This window comes from Pangasianodon hypophthalmus, chromosome 5 (genome assembly GCF_027358585.1).
Source record: "Pangasianodon hypophthalmus isolate fPanHyp1 chromosome 5, fPanHyp1.pri, whole genome shotgun sequence".
NCBI classification, from domain to species: Eukaryota; Metazoa; Chordata; class Actinopteri; order Siluriformes; family Pangasiidae; genus Pangasianodon; species Pangasianodon hypophthalmus.
In genome coordinates, this window is record NC_069714.1 from 29333251 (window position 1) to 29355324 (window position 22074).

Here is a 22074-nt window from a genome sequence, read left to right on the forward strand (position 1 = left end):
AGAGCCTACAGGCAAATATATATAAGCTAACTTATTAATTTTTAAATTTAGCAAGCGATTGTGTACAATATATAATATATTTTATACACAGATATTGTCACATTTAAAGTTTAGTTGGTTATTTGGTGGGTTTTACTCTCATCTAATTTATTTATTTATTTTAAATAATCACATTATAAGCAAATTCAAGGGAAAAAAAAGTCAAATATGTTTAATTTAATTAAAGACAATATTTCTACTATACAAATACACTGAACTTTTCTTTTTCTTTTTATTGCATTGTTTTATTTTACAAACACAATTTTTATTTTATTATTTTTTTTATTTTAAATTATTCTTAGGATTTCCTCTGTTTTGATTTTAATCTCATTCTTATTTTTATTTTACAAACTGCATGTTTATCATTTTTTTCTGTTAATTATGCTATTTTTTTCTTTTAAACTATTTTTATTTTTTATGCATTCATAGGCATTTGTGTCTATATTCTTTTTTTAAACTTTATTTTTTGTGTTTTCATTTAAACTTGCTTTTATTTTACAGACACAATTTTAATGATTTTTTTTGTTTTGTTTTTATTTTAATCTGATTCTTGTTTTTATTTTTAGATGATGCATTTTCTTATGATTTCTTTTTTTTTTTTTTTTTTTCTTTTAGATTTCATGTTATTTGTATCATTTCTCCTGTTGTAATTCTTGGTGTAGTTTAAAAAAAATCTCCATTTGTATGAAATATGGCTAAATAAATAACTTAAGAACTTAATAGCTTAATAAACAAACAAACAAATAAATAAATAAACTATTTTTTGTTAAAAAGTCGAAAGCTCTTAAACGTAAAAAAAAACTCTCCTCTTGTCCTCTAGGTGTCGCTGTGGTACAACTTGCTTTCTTCTTCTACGGTGCCACCGCCTACTTGCTATTGGTTGAATCCCAAATACCTTCCTATTTCATAACAAGTGCACTTCGCTTGTTTCCCATTAGATTGTACACTCTATAGGGTGACTATCTAGGGAGTAAGGTTGTTATTTGGAATTTACCCGTTAGCAAAACTCGCTAAGTGAATAACACGGGATTAGCCATTGCTAGCTGTTGCTTAGCAGATAGCAGTAGCTACAGAGAAGGGCAGGAGAAGTTTTTAATCACATTTAGCGATGTTTTTAGCGGTTTTAAAACCTGTACTGGGGTAAGATGATTTATTAATTCATGCAGTAAAGGTGAAATGAGTTTTATTTTCATGTCCAGTGATTGCTAGAGGACTAGTGACGTTGTAAAGTATATAGTGAATAGTGCACGAGCTGTCTAACTTTATGTACATGTATATATACACTATAAAATAATACATTTTTAAACATTATTTAATATATTAAAGGTCCAGTGTGAGGTGTTTGACTTTAAAACTATCTCCTGTGTCAGTCTGATGCACTTTATCATAGTTAACCTTGGAGCTGTTTCCTCATTTCTGTGCTTAAATGTTAACAAGAGGGCTACTTTATTTCATTTATTCATGATTTTTTTTCTTTATTTTCTTTCCTTCCAGCCTGAGATCTGTTTACAGACTGCAGAGGATACGAGCACACATGGTAAGAGAGAACAACACCCCAGAAAAATCAGTTATATCCGAGGTTTTTAGGGGGAACTAAAAGTATTGGCACCCTCCATGACATTGGGTGCTGAATTTATGATATAAATTAAAATATTGTACGCAGTTATTCAAACTTTTTTCATACATACAGCTGGAGAAACTATTTATCTTTCTTGTAAGAAAAGTAATTCACTTAAGGACTGCTTCTGTAAATAGTATTATGTATATCTCTCTCTCTCTCTCACACATATATATATATATATATGAAATGTGGCTCTGTTAAAGAGATTTATAGTCATGTGATCAAATCTGAGGTCAGACAGGGCGTTAGTGCGACTGTTAATCCTCCGGGGCTGAGCCCAGATTCTTCTCCATCAAAAAAACCAACTTCTAAAAACCTGTTTTCATCCATTTATTTCTTGCACGTGAGGACTAACTGCTTAAAAAACTGCTAACTGCTTAAAAAATGTCTAAATTGGAGAAAGAAGGAAGAGTTTGGATTTGATTCACCATAAAATCTGCACAGGAATAATTCAGCCACTCGAACGTCTCAAACCAGCGTCATATCAGATACCGTCGTATCAGTTATTACTAGTCTTACATGATGGAAAATCCAACAAAACTCATAATACACTACTCAGAGTGACTGAGGAAACTTTAAACTTTAATCTGGTTGCAGAATCATCGCTGATGGACCTGCTTGACCTGAACCACAATTCCCACCTCAGTGGTGCAAGTCGTGGTAGAGAAAATATTAACTATAGAATAAAGACAGTGACTGAATTCTGTCTTTTAAAAATGATTTTATTTTATATTTGATGTGGAAACTTAGCTGTGAGTGTATAACATGATCAGACAAAAAGTCGGATTCATAATAAAACTTGCCTCAGGTGTGTTATCGCTGTTTGTAGGAATATCAGACGGATAAAATATCAAACTTTTCAGATCTCTAATACGAGACTAGGCTAGTCTGGTGTCACTAGCGAAGAAGAGGCACAGCTGAGCTCTCACTGTAGCTGTCCTTATGCTCTGCTCACGTAACTTGGAGCTCATATAGACATTTACACGCCTTGTTTTCCTGCTTCAGCGTGAGAAGATGTTTCAGTTTCAACTCCTTCACTGATAAAAAACCGACGTATGTCCATTTTTCCATTTTTCCGAGACGTGTCATCTAATAAGACACGAGTATTTCCACTTATTTTCCTGTAAACGTTGTCTGATTGGTCTCGCCTCCGTTCACTGAAGATAAAATACAACACTGCCGTCTTCTTTTACTGACGTTCAGTTACGTAGTGACGAAGTGGAGAATTATTCAGGGATAAAATAAAAATCATGCCCGGCCCAAGTTACGCCCCTGAGGTCAGATAATATAATACACCGTAAAGACATGTCTGTCTGTTTGATTTATACAGAGATTGTTATACTATCACTGGTCACTTATTCAGAATGTTCTGCATGTTCAATGTGCATTTCATTTTCATTTGTCCTACGTGATCGTTGATTAAAAAATGTGAATAGTAGCGATGTTTGAGGTGAAAATATCATTCGCTGCATACGTTGTTCTGTTTATGGATTCATATTTACGTATTTACATATTTTCCTGAAGGGCACCAATAATTCTGGAGTTGTCTCTAAAGATTGGGTTTGGTTTGGTTTGGTGTGTGTGTGTGTGTGTGTGTGTGTGTGTGTGTGTGTGTGTGAGATCAGATGAGCAGTACGGCGAGCTCTGAGGTTCTGTTGGAGAAAGTGGGGAATGCCGGCGTGATCACGCTGAACAGACCGAAAGCCCTGAACGCGCTCAACCTCTCCATGATCCGAGTGCTCACTCCCCAGCTGAAGGTACGACCCGATATCCATCACACGCACGAAATCCACATCACCACAAATTACAGCAAACGGGTCTAAAGGGATCTCAGGTGACTTTTATATATTTTTAATTTTACTTGGGCGATTGTAACATGGCAAAGCAATTTCCCCCTGGGATTAATAAAGTTCTTTGAATCTTGAATCTTGAATATCACTGACCATCTCTGTTATTACATATTACCAGGTTGTTGTTTTTTTTTTAATGCAACTCAGGAAATGTCCAGGAATGAAAGTCATTTAAATCCATTAAAGGTTCTTCAGTTTCATTTAAAGGTTCTGCGTCGAGGGTTCCTCAGTCAGAAAGCGTTGCGTATCAGAACCCTTATTCTGGAAGCTGAGAATCCTTAATTATGATTTGTAAAAGCCTTTATAAAAGAAAGAAGTATTTTGGAATTAATAATTATGACTGTGTATTAGTGATTTGTGCCTGTGACGGTGTTAACGATCTGTTTCACATGTAAAACATTAGATGCAGTTGCTCTCCTCGGATTGCGTAACGCGTTAATAAGAACCGGACGTTTCAGTTCCGCCTCGTTAGCTGGACGAAGCTTTCGAGCCGATGGAGCGCGCTAGTCTTTCACCGCGTCTTTATTTTGTTTTGTACAATTTTCAATACCTTCAGTTAAAAGTGAAAAAGGACGAACTTGGTTTCAGGAGTCTCTCTGAGTCGAGCGTCAGCTATAGGCTTGGATTCAGAAGCTTAAGTGAGCGTTTGTGAAGGATTAGAAGGAGCCACACTTACACTCATAACGGACGCAAATATCATAATTCATGATTCCTGAAGATATTTCTATGATAGATACACGATATAGGATTGATAACGAGGAAAAGTTGTAAAAATTCTGAATTTTTAAAGCTTCAGTACAAAATTTTAACATCAGCTTGTAATTGTTATTTTAAAAAAACAAAGAAAAAATTGTACATATATCAATATTTACAATATCTTGTGTGGCTTGTGTGATTTTTTTTTTTTTTTTTTTTTTGATTTTTTTTTTCCCTCCCCGCTTGTGATTTTACCATTTAAAAAAAATCGTGATAAACAATTTAATCATCCGGATGAAATTAGTAGCCTATTACTAGGTTAAAGAGTAGTCTAATGCACTGTAAACATTAATAAACAAACAGTTTTTTTTTTATATAATTCTTTACCAAATCAGTCAAACATCCCCATGGTATGACAAAAAAAACAAAAAAAAAACACATTTATTCACTTTCTAACCATCATCATCATTAATGTGTTAGATTTGACACGTCGTTGTTGGACTGTTTAATCTCTTTATATCAAAATTGTACATTTTTTTCCTCTTTTGGTGAAATTGTGTTAGTATATATAGTAAGATAGTTAGCTAGTAGCTAGTAAATGTAGTAAAATGATGTTAAATTCATACTTAAAAACAGAATTCGGACCTTGGGCTCAATAGCGCCCCCTTTTGCGCCAGTAGGTGCCAGATTTGCTCGGCACATGGCGAACGCCCTTCAAACAAATTTCACGCTTACATCCATTAACTCCGCCCAACAGGAAGGCGGCCATTTTGGATTTTGTGCATTTTTTAAGTACTCCGTCTAGGAGATTCATCAGATTGAAACCAGTTTTGTTCGGCACGATGTAAAGATCTCTACGATGCTAAATTGCGAAGAAATGTTCGCTCTCGTAAACGGTGTTGCCATGGCAAGCCACGCGATTAACGTTTCACGTCATGCGATCAGAAAGTATGATGTAATTCCACATCACGTCATCCAACGTGGTTGTAAAGTTCAGATGTATGTTCAGTGATGCGACGTCCGCATTCCAGCACTCGCTCGTCAGACGGGCGTCGCTGCAACCCTTGGTGCTTGGGCCCGTCAGTCGCTGCTTGCAGCTGTATTTATGAACTGTGTCTTTGTTTGTTTTTGTGCAGAAATGGGAGAACGATTCAGAGACAGGTCTTGTACTCATTAAAGGTGCTGGAGGTAAAGCTTTCTGCGCTGGAGGAGACATCAGAGGTATAAAAAAATAAAACTTTACCCTGTTATAGGTTTAAATCTTTATCAGCCTCATTAGCTGCCATAACATGACTTCAACTTCCTGTTACGTGTCTGAGATCCAAATGTGTGTGTGTTCGTTTCTTTGTAGCTGTTACAGAAGCGGGTAAAGCGGGAGATTCGTTAGCACAGGACTTCTTCCGTGAAGAGTACATTTTAAACAACGCTATAGGTAAATTTTAGCATTTATCTGGTCACACGTTTCTGATAACTGACGTGGAATATTAATTATTTAATCCCATTTCTGTTTTTTTAGGGACTTACAGGAAGCCATATGTGGCTCTCATTGATGGAATTACGATGGGAGGAGTAAGTACTCGTCTGATTATTATTTTTTTGTCTTTATTTTATATTGTAGTAAAATGATTAGCGATCATGGAGGACAATAACCGCATGTTCCTTTTCTTCGGTGTGTATAACGCTTAAATTTTTACTTTGTTTAATCAGTACAAAGCATGATTAGCAGAACAGCTTGGCGATATGATGATAAAATGTTGATACCGTGATAATTTGTGTCACAGTACGCTTTAAAAAAATAAATACAATTGAAAGAAGTCGATTTAATGATTAAAAAAATTGTATCTTTAAAACTGCAGCACGTTAAAGGTTTTACAGATGTTTAATTTTTTTTCAGTTGCAGTGCTAAATATAGTTTTAATTTTTTATCAATAGACAAATGAAACATTGTCGGTATGTAAATCATCAAACTTTTTTTTGTTTTTGTTTGTTTTTGGTGACGTGTGTGTCGTAGAAATGCCTTTGAGAACTGTAATATAACATTCTTTGTCATATTTTCTCACTTTTAATTAGCAGTTTTCCCTTTTACAAGTGTTAGCGTGAATTATTATTTTACAGTTGTTCTTAGAAATATTTCTTACAATTATTAAATAATATTTTTTTTATTAGTTACCTTTGTTTGAGCTACAGTGTGCATGTTTGTACTCATTATTTCTTATTTAATTAATGTTATTAATTTTAATTTTAAATTTAATTTGTGGTTTTTATTAGTATATATACGTTATTAGTTCCTACACTTATCTCGTACACTATAATAAAAAAAAAAAAAAAAAAGCTCCATATAGGAAACACATCTAGAAGCTTCTTTTCTCTGAGTGTGTTTAATTGAATTAATTTTTTTAATTTTAATTATATGTCCTAAAATGAATGTACCCCATTATCAGAATTTACTATTTGTGCATTTTTTGCTTATTTCTAAATATAATGCTGTAGTTTTTTGTGAAACCAAGTAGATCGTAGTGGCGATGAGCCCGTTTAGATGGTTACTAGTGATTTTATAAGTAAGTTTTTCTCAACCCCTGATTAATATTCTCATATTTCAAAGACACAGTGCCTTGTGTAAGTTTGCACCAACTTGAACTTGTCCACATTTCGTAGTGTTAGAGCCTGAACTAAAATGGAATTAATTAGGATTTGTACGATTTAATTTACACAGTACGTCTAGCAATACTTCGTAGAACCACATTTGGCTGCGCTTGTAGCTGCAAGTCTTCAGAGATGTGTCTCTCTCAGCTTTGCACATCTGGATCCTGATATTTTTGCAGATACTTCTTGGGGACAATGCTCAAGCGCTGTCAGATTTCACGGAGACTCTTGTTGGTGAACAGGTGTTTTTTGTTTTTGTTTTTTTCACTAAATTTTTCTACAGGCTCTCAATCAGATTGAGTTCTTGATTTTGAACTACACCTGTGTAGCTTTAGCAAATACGCTTAGAGTTGTTGAGAAGGTGAAGCTCCGCCCCAGACTAAAGCCTCCTGCAGACTGGAACAGGCTTTCTTCCAGAAATGCTCTGTGTTTAGCGTCATCCATAAGATTCCCAGTCCCTGCTGATGAAACGCATCCCCACAACATGATGCTGCCGCCACCGTGCTTCACAGTGGGGATGGTGTTCTCAGGGAGATTCTCAGAGAATCTTTTTCTACACGTGTCCCAGGCTGTGGTTGTCCTGTGAACACCTTTTTTTTTTTTTTTTCCATCTGAGTGATGGATCTCCTTCAGTTCCTTTAAAGTTACGCTTGTCCTCTTGGTTGCTTCTCTGACTAATCCCCGCTTTACCCGGTCACGGACTTTTGGTGGATGTCCTTCTCAAGTCCAGGTGTCGTATTCTTTCCATGTTTTAATGATGGATTTAATGTTGCTCTGCAGGATGTGACCAAACATTGATTGATGCGTTCCCAGAACTTCATCCCAGACTTGCTTTGATAGCTCCCTGGTCTTCGTGATGCTGTATGCTTAGGTAACAACCTCGGGGTTCTTCCAGGAACAGGTGTATTTATATCAAGATCACGTCACACTTTAATTGCACACAGTTTGAATCCATTAAACTAATTATGTGACTTTCGATGGCGGCTGGCTGCACCATTGCTAATGTTTGGGTTTCACAGCGAGGGAGAGGGAATACTTATGCAAATATAACTTTTGTTTTTTTTATTTGTAAATAATTTAAACTATACTGACTCTCCCCCACCTACCCACACACCTACCTTACTGTAATTATGGGATAGTTTTTGTAGATTCTTGACTTGAACTTAAAACTTATGCAAGGCAATGCATTAGAGATACTTGATTTTTTTTTTCTGTAGTATTTTTTTCCATAAATCTTAGTTAAACCTTGATGTTGTTATTCAAATCAATCTTGTAATATCTCTCTTATTAATTTGTTGATAACAATTTATCTTAATTTTATCCTTTTATTATAGTCTTTCTATTAGATTAAAAGGTTTTGCGTTCTTGTCATATACTTAATGTTACTTTAATTGCTTAATTTTAGACTTGTACTATCGAGATACTCCAGTAGGTGGCAGCAATGAGTTTTTATCAGCAAAAACACCTCAGCATGTTATGAATTAGACCTCTAGTGGGCTATGATTGGTCAGAATACAGGATGACATCAGCAGAACATGTTGCTGCCTGTTTTTCTTTTTTTTTTTTTTTTTTTTCTTTAAGCCTTCATCCTCCTTGTGGGGAATTTGAATTGAAACACCATCACGCAATCTCACCATTTTCTCACTCAGTTCACAACAGGATACACACTCAACGTGTCAATAAGTGCAAGCCTCATAAGAACAGATAAATCTGCACCTCTGATCACAGTAGTATCACACGGATTGGCTTATTAGAGGCACTTATCTGGTTACATCCTCACTAATGCTGGAACAGGCGCTGAGGACAAACTGGAAAAAGTAGGTGATGCTCGCTGTCTCATCTCAGAGTCCCCTGCTGCTGCTCACAGGTGCATGACTCAGAGAAAAAAAAGCTCACATGCCCAGCAGGGACAAAACCTAATAACAGTGCCATACAAGCAAATACGGTACACGGACACGACAGGGTCGCTGAGTTCACACAGAGCTTAAATGTCATTGTAATCCTTGTTTTTTTTTTTGTGTGTGTGTCTGGTCATATTAAAGGAATACTTGCTGTACCACACAGACAGATTATTACCATCAGCAAGAATTTCAGTGGGGAAAAATGGTTTCCTCGAAAATGATTTATGATAGAAGTTGAAGAGGAATTGTTGAATAATGTCAACGATGTATAACGCGTGTGCCTATAGAACCTACAACAAAGCTGCAAACGTTACTCTCAAACAATAAACTGACAGGAGAGAAAGCCTTTAGCAGCGGATTTTCAACTTGCGAGTTTCTTTATTCTTTAGGGAAAGTGGTGGTTCGGTTAACAGCTGATCTTATACAGCTAGCTAGTTAGTTATTTGTCAGTGATCACAGACGTTATGTTGTTTGACGATTAGAAAAATCTTCTCGCTGTAACAAACCGTAAAAAGACATGACCACAGCTGTACTCTCATATTCAACTGGCCCACATTTCCAAGATTGGTGGATGCAAGGGGTTAAAGATTATCTTAAAGAACCTGCGCTGAAACCAAAAAATCAGAGGAGATGGATGCGAAATTAACTGCTACCGGATGCGAATCTCTTTTGCGCACCATGTTTCTATTCACATTCAATATGACTGCTGCTCTTTTACCAAAAGAGCTGTCTTATTGAGTTTTATCCAACTTTCCAACAGTGAAGCAATTCAGTAAAAATAAAGACACTTCCATGTTTAGGTTGAGCTGTGCTAACTACGCTGGTAACATAATCATACATTCTTCCCTCTGAAAACGTAATCTCGTCTCTGATAGGACAGATGATCAGTGTAGCATAGTGGCGTCAGCATAGCAGTGGAAGATAATACCATGTTTGTGAATGATTGTACGCAGTTGCTGTGTATATATAGGAAAAAACAGCAGCCCTAGGACAGAACCTTGAGGAATACCGCATTATACTTTGATAGCACATTTACAAAAGTTCTGAGCCAGGTAAACAACCAAGTAAATAAAGAAAGAAAGAAGGGAAGAAAGGAACCAGAGAGAATACCAGAGAATATTGTGATCTGTGGTGTCGAAATTTGCACTGAGATGGTTGGAGATCGATAATACTCCATACTGTTATTAGGCTTTAATTTGACTGAAATGTTTAATATTTGTATTTCCTGTGCTAGTAGGAGTTCGACTACTCAGCTTCAACCTTTAAGATCTTGCTGATGAATAGTAGGTTTGAAATTGGCCTAAAATTTGATGCACCAGGTAGCAATTACGATGAAAAAATGTTGGTTTGTTACTCCTGAACTTTAGAAGTTATCATCCTGTCATCATCATGCTTGTACAAATTTTTCAGATGATGCTCATTATTAAACGGCCTTATTACCTTGCATTTCTGTACTCCATTGATCAGATATGTAGAGCAGATAGGAATAAAGCCTAGCCAGAAAAGAATAATAAATAGCATTAAGATGATGGACAACAGACTTGCGTGAATTTCCTGAGTGACTTCTTCTAACATTCACTCACGGAAGAACATCGGGAATGGAAGAAGCACTAAATCACTCCGTAAGGGCGTTGGATCTGGCAGCAGACGATCACAACATCAGCATGGAGGCTCGAGGGGAATCTTAGAGCATGACTTTGATCCATCTTATTCGTGCGTGAAAGGAGGTCATGACTGCTCCATCGCTTCACTCCTCCTGTGCGTGAGCGCGTCTGCATATTTCCTGCATTGCTAACATGCTTTTCTGGAGCGACGGTTAAGGAAAAAGCAAAACTGCGCTACATGTGGAGACTGAATGGACCAAGAGTTATGATCTGAGATTGGAAACACCTTTTAATCCGAAACTTTTGACAGTAGAGCGTGAATTTGATGTAACGTCTTGTCTTATTAGAGATGGATGATGTTCTCAGAGTGTACTTCCAGAGGACATCCTAGGGATTTGATCACATCCATCTGACTGTCAGAATGCTTTGATGGCTAAAATAATCACAGCAATGGAAGAACAGATGTCAGCTCGAGTTCACTTGATGGTTTAGCACTTGAGAAGTTGGCAATGCTGTTGCTGGCACGGGCGGTGGAGTTTTTAGACATTGCATGTGAGACGATGTATTTATGAAGCAGGTGTCTGTATTAAATTTTCATATCACTCAAAGATGCAATAGAACAGCAAAAACACGTCTATCGCATTAGGGAAAAGATTAATTGAAGAGGAAACTAGTCAGGACTTGAGAAAACTGAATGAACATGATTTGTTTTATTAGCTTTTTGCTGAAATAAAAGCGCAACTACTGTACATTTTAGAGCTGATGAGGTTGTGTTACATTAGCTAAAGTCTTAAATGTTGTTCTACCAGGCTAATAGTGCACTATAGAGGTACAACAGCATTATACAAGATGTCTCCATACATAGGGGACTGTGACTGTAGTGCCGTCGTCAGCGGATGTTCGTGGACGTCCACTTTTCGGTTGGTCGTCAACACTTCCAGTCTTTTCGAATTTGTTAAAAAGTTTGTCGTATGTCATGTGCTCGTCGTGTTTCCTGTTAAAGTCCATCGCAATCTTGCGTCAGCCATGAGAATGATTTCAATACGTTCTTCTTTTGCGTTCTTAAAGGCTATCTGAAGGCTATTTATGGAGACGTTTGGGACGCCCTAAAGTATTACACCCTATGCAGTGAGCACATATAGCAAGTAAGAAGTCATTTGGGATTCGGCCTCACTGTGTAAACGATTCCTGATTTCCTTTGTGGATCTCAGGTCACTTAAATGTAAAAATGGAGCTAAATATCAGCAGAAGGAAACTGAACCACGTGTAAATAAATAATGATGAATCTAAAACATTAATGCTAATGATTCAATAAAGTATGAAGGGAATTAAGGAGCATAGCACTACTGCTTATTAAAGAGCAACAGAACAAATTTTGTAAGGGGAAAAAAAGGAGCAAAAACATGATCTTACTTGGCATTATGTGTTGTTGTTTTTGTCAGAACAGCTCTTTACAGGTTGGTTTACCGGCTGAAACTGAGAAAACTGTGGCAAGTTTAAAATCTTGCTTCTGTACTGTGATTGTAAAATAATTACTGAGGCAAGTGATTCAGAAATTTGTTTGAATACATAAATTCTTGCAAGTCTGTTTTTTCTATTTTGCTTTCATATTTGTCTGTAGGTTTACAGAAAACGTACACTTTACAGAACCCAGAAGTAGCATTCTTCAGCACTGAGTGCCAGATAATACTCCTTCAAACATATTGTACACAAATAACCCAGAGTTTGTCGAGGGTGCAAACACAATGCCAGGGAATTAAAGGACCCGAGCATTCTGTGTGTTGAATATTTGAGCGGTGAAAATGTCCAAAACACACATCTTTATCTTCTCCTGGCAGTTCAAGACTCGGCATTTCTTTGGTTGACCTCTGACCCCAAATGATTAATTCAAGACGTGTAGTGGCCGAAGACTCGGATGGCATTCAACCATGGAAGCAGGAGAACAGATAAAAGGAAGCTGGAGATACTCTTATATTCAAATGCATTCAAATATTAAACCCTTAAAGTAGTTTTTGAATGCAGTTTGACAGGTTATTTTATCAGATATATAGTTATATAGTACTGTTCTCATTTTATCAATTTAAAAAAAAAAAGCCATTTTTGCATTTGATGGGGGAAAAAAAAGGAAGAATCACGACGCCCTGAGGAAACAGGATTTTTTATTTATTTATTTATTTATGTGCACTGTTTGGTTTGCCTTCACACTGTACGTACTTACAAACGAACCAAAAAGCAGAAAAGAGGTTATCTGAGAGATATGTGAAAGGCTGAAAACGCCCTCATAAAACTCTTTCTTTCATTGTTCAGATATACGGTGATGGGGAAATGTAAAGAACCTTTACCAAGTGTCTGTAGAAATCACAAAAATCACCTGAGCACAGAGAACACAGGGCCATATAAAATGGTGCTAGAACGATTGAATTAAGTAATTATATAAATGACTAGCTTAAACAGTTCTGTATATCGCATCCAGCATACAGCTCTTTCAATCCAATGTTGCGACTCAAAAACACACGACATGCTCGATTCACGCTTTCCCACTGCAGTGGAACGTCGCTAGAGTTCGCTCAGATGGTCTGGGAGTGTGATTGCTGTGTTCGTACCTGCCGAAAGAACCGCACAGAGCAGGAGAACACACCATGGTTTGATTCAAACTCACTAAGCACTGCATATCTTAAAGCAGCTTTTATTTATTTATTGCGTAGGAGTTCACTTAATGGATTTAGGCATGTTTATAAATTGCTGTTACTTGTGATATAAAGATCTGACTGAACACCAGTCCAGGGTGGAAGGTTAAGTGCCCTGCCGTTTACACACTAGCCGCTAAAAAGGGGTAAAGTGGAGAAGATGAAAACAGCGTTAGCTCTGAAAGGTGGCTGGTGACTCATCTAAGCCGCGGAACGAAGGTTAAGACGAAGCGGAGCTTTGTTCCTTTTCCTGTTCACGTATCGCAGTTACAAAACAAAAAGGATGTTGATGAGAATCAGAGCTCTACGCTTCTCATGCACACCTGACATCACGGCTGTATACACTGCTATTATTGACCTTTTTACACAAGCCCCGTCTCCGTGACAGCGTTCTCACATCTGCAGACAGCTCCCAGATGTGATGTTCTTAAAATAAAATTCACTTTCCACATCAATCTCGTTGATAAGAATCTGTTGCTCTGCTCGGTGGTATTTTCCGTCGGAGATGAAGATGAAGCTGTCCTAGAGGACCCTAGAGTTTTTATTTTGTTTTTGATTTTTTTTTTTTCTTTATAACTCGCCGCCAAATATCTCTGAGAATCAGTAAGAGTTTCCGACGTTCCAAGAATAATGTGCTGGCAGAGCATGAGCGCTTTTCGTCTAACTGGCCTATGTGAATACAAATGTTACTGAGTTGAGATTGTTTATAATGCCACATGCTGAAGAGGTCCACAAGACCTTTAAATTCACCTCACGAAGGGTTTCATAATTAATTCATGGAAAGTTAGTGATGATTTTTTTTGAAGACTGTATTCAAGGTCCACTTGTTTTGGAAATCCTTGAAAAATCTTGGAAAATTAATCAATTTTTCAGACATGCAAATGTTTTATATTATTTTATTATATTATTAGTAAAGTAGACCTTGTATTTTTGGGTTGTTAATTAAAATAAATCAATAAAAAATACATGAGAAACTGAAGGACTAAGGCTACTAGGCTTGTTCTTTATAAAGATAGCGAGTTGATTTTGAATTAATTAGCGACATTATTTAGCTTGGATCGAGTGGAGATTGGCTTTTGTTTCAGCTGTAACCACGTTTTAGTTTTCATTGCATCAAAATCCCTCGTTGTCAATAACCGAGAACGGCTGATCCTCAAGAACATCATACAGGATAAGTCTGTTATTTTTATTCATCTAGCATCAACATTTTTTCTCCCCTACCCCCCATTTGCTCCTAGCGATGATCTTCTGAGTTTTATGAGGTTTTATCTCTTGTACTGTAGGAAAATGCTGTAGTTTCTCCTCTTGATATTTTCACAGCACAGTGTCCATTGTGCATTCTGAAATTGCTTCGATTGCCGTCATTAATCATGAAATACCGCTGTCATTTTGTGAAGTCTGTTTATAAACATCTCATAGTCTCACCTGGTGTCGGATGCTGGTGTAAGACCGCTTTATACAAGTAAACGAGCATGATATTGAACCAATCCTTAGTGTTAAATCATTAAACATCGTAATAAAACTCATTCATAAAAATTAACAAGAGCAGTTTAATGGGGATGCAAACTTTTGAGCTGGTTAATAAAAGGGAATATCAGAGTTGCACTTGGCAGCTGTAATATTTAGGCTGTATTTTGTATCAGGGATTCAAAATGAACATGGAATTCGGTTTTGTAACAAAGGAGGCGCATAGTTTCGCACGCAACTCTACCGTATTGGGGACGTTGCTGTAATCCTGGTTTAAGAGATTACTAATTTGCCGATTTGGTCTTTTTTCCTCCCACGTATTTTATTTTTAATGGCGCATCCCATATCCGCTAACGCCTCTGTCACTCAGTATTCATCAGATTTCCCACTCGACCTCAGGCGAGAGCAGGACCTGTCGTTTCATAGCGGCTGGTCACTCATCGTCCCTCTCTGACGTGCCATATTCAGGCAGCAGTGTTTACGCATTTCACTCGATTCCAATGGATTGGATTTTATCCTACTTCTCAGGAAATGTCCGTCTGCGTCTGGTCGTTGGGGTGCAGATGATACCGTAATGTCTCTGAGAATCCAGTAAAACAGCAAACGCAGAACTGCAGCTGCCTGTCAAACACCAGGTTTGAATAACACCACAAAAAAAAGGCTGTGACAAACTTCAAATGTAGCTATAAATGGATAAAAATTACAACATTGTTCTTTAATGAATGAAAAAAATGGTGTTGCAGAATGCTGTGGTATAAGAGCAATAAAACACTTCAGGACACACTGTTACTGGAAAATAATGGACGACAGGGTGGTGTGGTGTAGCAGCGTTACTGTTTCCACGCCACAGTTGATTAGTTTACTGTAACAGCACATCGCAGAGTGGTTTATTCCTTCTTAAAGCTCTGAGAGGGTCGAGACTGGAACTGCTTGCTGTGTGATGCCTCTTAAATGCACTCGGTACCTCTGCAGGATCACTTCTACTGGATTACTTCTACAGGAACACCACCGCATCTACTTAATTATTTCGACAGGATTTTTTTTACAAGATCTACTGAATTACGTCTTCATGAATTCCACAGAATCTACTGAATTATTTCCAGGTGATTTCTACAGAATCTACTAAATTATTTCCACAGGATCTGATTTTTTTTCTGTGTGATTGCTACAAGATCTATCGAATTATTCCTGCAGGATCTACAGAATTATTTCTACAGCATTTCGACAGGATTTAAATAATTATTTCTACTGGATTTCTGCAAGATCTACATTACTGTATTATTTCTACAGGATCTACAGAATAATTTCCGCAGGATTTCTACAGGATCTACTGAATTTTTCTACTGAAAAAGACCTTCAGGATTATTTTTACTGTGTTTCTAGAGGATGTACTGAATTATTTGTGCAAGCTTGCTACAAGATCTACTGAATTAATTCTACAGGATCGCTACAAGATCTACTGAATTTTCTCTAAAGGATCACTGTAGGATCTACAGAATTATTTATACGGGATTGCTACAAGATCTACTGAATTATTTGTACAGGATCGCTGTTGGATCTATTATTTCTACAGTATTGTTACAGGATCTGAATTATTTCTACAGGATCACTGTGGAATCTACTGAATTATTTCTGTAGTATCGCTACAAGAACTATAGTATTTTTTCTTAAGGACCACTACAAGAACTATGGCATTATTTCTACATTATCGCTACAAGATCTACTGAATTATTTCTACAGGATCACTACAAGATCTACTGAATTATTTCTACAGGATCGCTGCAAGATCTACTGAATTAATTCTATGGGATTGCTACAAGACCTGCTGAATTGTCTCTCAATGATCACTGTGGGATCTACAGGATTATTTATACAGGATTGCTATAAGATCTACTGAATTATTTATACAGGATCACTGTGGGATCTACTGAATTATTTATACAGGATCACTGTGGGATCTACTGAATTATTTCTACAGGATTACTACAAGTTCTTCTGAATTATTTGTACAGGATCACTGTGGGATCTACTGAATTATTTCTGTAGTATCTCTACAAGAGCTATAGTATTATTTCTAAAGGATCACTACAAGAACTATGGCATTTTTTTCTACAAGATCACTACAAGATCTACTGAATTATTTCTACATTATCGCTACAGGATCTGCTGATTTATTTCTACAGGATCACTACAAGATGTACTGAATTAATTCTACAGGATTGCTGAAAGATCTACTGAATTAATTCTACGGGATTGCTACAAGATCTGCTGAATTGTCTCTAAATGATCACTGTGGGATCTACAGGATTATTTATACAGGATTGCTGCAAGATCTATTGAATTAATTCTACAGTATCGCTACAAGAACTATAGAATTATTTCTAAAGGATCACTACAAGATCTACGGCATTATTTCTCCATTATCGTTACAAGATCTACTGAATTATTTCTACAGGATCAGAACAAGATCTACTGAATTATTTTTGCAGTAACGCTACAAAATCTACTGAATTATTTCTACAGGATCGCTACATGATCTACTGAATTATTTCTACAGGATCAGAACAAAATCTACTGAATTATTTCTACAGGATCGCTACACGATCTACTGAATTATTTCTACAGTATCGCTACAAAATCTACTGAATTATTTCTTCAGGGTTTTATAAGAGATTGCTGTATTTGGTACGAGACAGCAGATCATTGTTGTTCAGCAGTCTGCAGTTTTGAGGAATCTGTGTTTTGCTTCCACGAGACACATCATTACTTCATTACTGCGTTTACAGGAAGAGGACTGGTGTCCTAACTCCCTCTCGTACACAGAGCAGCCCATTAGTCCTGCACTTTAATGAGGTGACCCGCTGGGACCGGCTGCTTCTTCAGCCACTGAGTTAAACCGAACGCATGCGCGGGACCGTGTTTGCATGTTTATTCAGTAGTGAACAGAAGTTGCGGTGGTGGTTGCATGCAGCTTGGCCAGGTAGAACTTCTGTCTTAATGATGCCACAGAGCGCTGACGGTACAGGTGTGGCTTTTATCCGTCATCTCACATCTTCAAAGCCCACAATTCCTGGCTTAACACAGTGAAAAATCACAACCCTGGTGTATCTCTGCTGCAGGAGGTTTCTATTTTGGGCTGTTTTATTTATTGCTGTAGCTAAGAGGCTGCTAACAAGACACCCTGACCTTTCTGTCACACATAAAACAGGCCAGTCAGGAGTCTGCTGTAACCCTACACAAACACCTACATACGTCTTCTAACCAAACCCACAGCCTGGCGTTCAGAGTCACGGCTGAAGCTGTACTGAGGCTGTCACAAACACCTCATGACCAGTTCGTCCAACATGGTGTCCACATGCTAGCTTGAGAAGGGGGCGTTAATTCCTTAGCAAGACAAGCTGCTTTGCTCCGCTCCGAGTATCTCTTAACACCTCGTTAAAATTCCCACGTCTTCCAAAGCTCTACTAATCCCTGTATACTTCTTCTAAAATATATATCTTCCTGCCGTCTGTAAGCATTTAAAAACTGCCGGCATCGGAGGTTTTGTGTAGAGCTTGTCCAAAAGTGCAAAATAAAATTAAAAGAGAAGAAGATAAATAAATATGCGATTTATTAATAATTTGTCTTTTCATTTAGGTCAATGAAAAAAAATCTAGAGAAAACTTGAAACTTAAGATGGAATGAAGGCATTTAACAACAATTAATTAATAATAATAATTATAAATAAATAAGTTTGTCTGTAAGTATGTAAATAATAGATAAATAATCATTTAAGGAAATAAGTAAGTAATTAAAGAAAATGTGTAAGTAGGAAATAACTACATAGGTGAGTAAATAAGTAAAAAAAAAAAGTTAAAAATAATTTTAAATAAATGATACGAGAAACAATAGAAAAAATATCATTGTCTCCATTCGCTTGGATGTGTGGGGTTTTATTTTATTATTTTATTATTTTATTTTTGTTGTGCGTCAATGAGCATGTTTGCATATGTTATTTTAATTTATCAATTGATAATAAATAAATAAATTAATTAAATATAATCAAAATCAGAATCAGTTTTATTGCCAAGTACCGTGGGTTTACATGTACAGGGAATTTGTCTTGGTGTATTGGTGCTTAGTAATAACAATAAAATACAAGCAATAAAAATAATATTAATAAGGTAAACAAATATAAAAATAAAAATATAAAAAATTTAGGAAAATGAAAAGAGACTTCTTGTTGTTGTAGCTGCTTTTTTCCCCATTATCCTTCTTAATGCCAGTTTTGCCCTGAGACTAAACCAACATCATCATCATCATCATCATCATGATGTAACATTCAGACAGACATTTTCATTGATTTGGATTTTAATATTTGGATTTTGATTTGGCTTTCAGTCCTGCGCTGTGGCTCCGGTTGTTCTCTCTGTCTCTGTCTGCTCGCTCTGTGTCAGCTCCAGACTCTCTTATTGATTTTCTCTCTCTCTCTCTCTCTCTCTGTCTCTCTCAAGTACTTCATGTCTTAAGAGAATTTCAAGTAAAATAATAGTAATAATAATCTTTCTCTCTCTCTCTCTCTCTCTCTCTCTCTCTCTCTGAAGTACTTCTCTTAAGAGAATTTCAAATAAAATAATAATAATCTCTTTTTATCTCAAGTACTTCTTTTAATACTTTACAACTACTTTTAAGTAAAGTAAAAATAATCTCTCTCTCTCTCTCTCTCTCTCTCTCTCAAGTACTTGTCTTAAGAGAATTTCAAATAAAAATAAAATAATCATCATCAACTACTTTTAAGTAAAATAAAAATAATCTCTCTCTCTCTCTGTCCCTCTCCCTCATTCTCTCTCTCTCTCTCTTTCTCTCAAGTACTTGTCTTGAGAGAATTTGAAGTAAAATAATAATTCTCTCTCTGTCTCTTTCTCTCTCTCTCTCTCTCTCTCTCTCAAGTACTTGTCTTAAGAGAATTTCAAATAAAATAATAATAATCTCTCTCTTTCTATCTCTAATTTAAGTACTTTACAACTACTTCAATCAAAATAATCAACTAAATCAAAATAATCTCTCTCTCTCTCTCTCTCTCTCTCTCTCTCTCTCTCTCTCTCTCTGCAGGGTGTTGGGCTCTCGGTCCACGGGCGCTTTCGTGTGGCCACGGAGAAGACGCTGTTCGCGATGCCAGAGACGGCCATCGGTAAGAGCCACGCTGCTCAGCGTCTGCTTTCCTTCCTGTAAGACCCCGAGGCATTAATAATGCATTCATACAGACAGTGTACACATTTCACTTACAGCAGCGTGTGTGTTGGCTATTAAAAAACACACACACACACTAGACTTTAGGGATGCTAGTACACTCACACTCCGGCTGTTAAAGAACATTGTCCTGCCGTGATGTTGACATGGAAACAAGAAACATCTTCACAACCATGAGACCTCCATTAAACTTACCTTTTTTTTCCCCCCAAACACTGTTCTTTTTCTTCTTCCTGCTAATCTTCTGCCTGTCATTTTCTTGTGCACTGACCTTGAGTATTACAAAGGTAATATTATTATTATTATTATTATTATTATTGTTATTATTATTGTTATTATGTTCCCCTTATACTGTCACGATCACGGCAGTCGAGAATTTGTTACTGTAAATATGAATGCTTAAAAAACCCAAACATTTAAAATAATTGATTAAATAATATATTAAAATATATTAAATCATTTATTTTCCATGATTGTTATTTAGTTTTTTTAAATTTTACTGAAGTCTTTTAAGACAAGACGGACTTGGTACATGGCGTTGTTTCTTTTTCTTGTTCTTCTTCTTTTTTTTTTTGTATCAAAGTAATAGTTTTAGAGGTCACATTTTGAGTGTGTGTGTCTCTTTGGCTAGTGTTTCTCTCTCTCTCTCTCTCTCGCTCTCGCTCTTGCTCTCTCTCTCTCTCTCTTGCTCTCTCTCTAGCACTCTCTCTCTCTCTCTCTCTCTCTCTCTCTCTCGCTCTCTCTCTCTCTCTCTCACACACGCGCTCTCTCTCTCTCTCTCTCTCTCTCGCTCTTGCTCTCTCTCTCTCTCTCTCTCTCTCTCTTGCTCTCTCTCTAGCACTCTCTCTCTCTCTCTCTCTCTCTCTCTCTCGCTCTCTCTAGCACTCTCTCTCGCTCTCTCTCTTGCTCTCTCTCGCTCTCTCTCGCTCTCTCTCTCTCACACGCGCTCTCTCTCTCTCTCTCTCTCGCTCTCTCTCTCTCTCTCCATGAGACACATAATGGCTTTTCTGGATGCAGATCAGACTTCAGCTTTATCTCTGTCCCAAAAATCTGTCTGCTGTGGGTTTTTTGTTATTGTCGTTCTCGTTGTTGATGTTTTTTGTCTGAGTGCTAAAACCTTCAAATTTCGCTCATATCTGAACAAAAGAAGAAAGCTGTTGAAACTGTACATGAATGCAGAATTCGTACACATTAAAATGTGCAAATGATGCAATAACTCATTATATATGCGCATATTTGCGTATCACGTGCCGATTTTACAGCAGATGGGTGTAACTCAGAATGATTTATTTATTTTTTTAAACGCCTGATGGTCAGGCATCAGAATAATGTTTCATTTAATTATTTTTTTAAAAAACACAACAAGTTTTTTGGAAATAATGTCACAAAGTCAAAACCTACCCAGCATGTTTAGTTATAAACCATTGTGCCATTGTGATAAAAGTGAAATATTTATCTTCAGTTATGTGCTTGCATTCTGCTCATTGCTCCAGTCAGATTCTCTATCGTGTGTGTGTGTGTGTGTGTGTGTGTGTGTGTGTTAGGAAAAAAAAAAACCTCTTTGAAAGCTCTTGAAATAAGCTGATGAATATGTAAGGCTGTAAACTCATGCTGGAGCGCTTGTCCATGGTTAGATGTTTAGTCAGAGAGAGAAAGAGTCTGCCTTCCTGAAAGCTCAGAGCGAATTTTATTATAGTCATTTGTGCGGCTTTAGAAAAATACAGACCTGGTGCACGTGATCCGTCCATTTCAGGTGGGAAAAATCCACGCTGAATGCTAATAACAATGCTAATATCAACACCATCCACAATCAGCACCGCCAAGATGTTGATCGCTAGCTAGACGAGGCGATTGGTAACTAAATACAACTTCTCATTAATGTATGAAAAGTAGCTCTTGATTTTTTTAGTAGCTCTTTGGATTATAGGAGCTAAATCTGACCTTATATCTGAGATCATTAGATTTTTCTCTTCTACTAAATGCTAACTAGCAATAACGTTGTCCCCCCCTTTAACTTCTCATGAGGATAACGAAAATACAACCCCAACCAAAAAATCTGCACCAGCATCGCTTATTTTAATATAAACATATTTAAAGTGTTTCAGCTTCTTCAGCATCTCTGAGCTCAGGGATGTGGAAGACGGCACATAGCGCTGTCCTTGAGTGTGACACAGCATTAACAGCGGTTCAGAAAGATGTATTGGCTGGATTCGTGTGTTTCTGAGAAGCATGCGCTAACCATCACCCTCCTGGATGGTGGATGTTGTAGGTTGAGAGGAGAGAGCTAGTGAGTGGGATTTGGGAGAAGGTTAAAAAGTGACGTATAGTACTTTTACC

General features: G+C 36.9%; 1 protein-coding gene across 1 annotated transcript in view; it reads left to right on the forward strand.

The window, feature by feature from the left end:
* The first annotated feature begins 1022 nt into the window (after positions 1-1022).
* hibch (3-hydroxyisobutyryl-CoA hydrolase) overlaps positions 1023-22074 on the forward strand; it is a 43959-nt gene continuing 22907 nt past the window's right edge. The window contains exons 1-7 of the mRNA XM_026912610.3: positions 1023-1179; positions 1534-1576; positions 3286-3417; positions 5343-5427; positions 5558-5638; positions 5723-5775; positions 19600-19678. Coding sequence (XP_026768411.3) covers positions 1148-1179; positions 1534-1576; positions 3286-3417; positions 5343-5427; positions 5558-5638; positions 5723-5775; positions 19600-19678 — 505 coding nt within the window. The 5' untranslated portion in view covers positions 1023-1147. The remainder of the gene's footprint in view (positions 1180-1533; positions 1577-3285; positions 3418-5342; positions 5428-5557; positions 5639-5722; positions 5776-19599; positions 19679-22074) is intronic.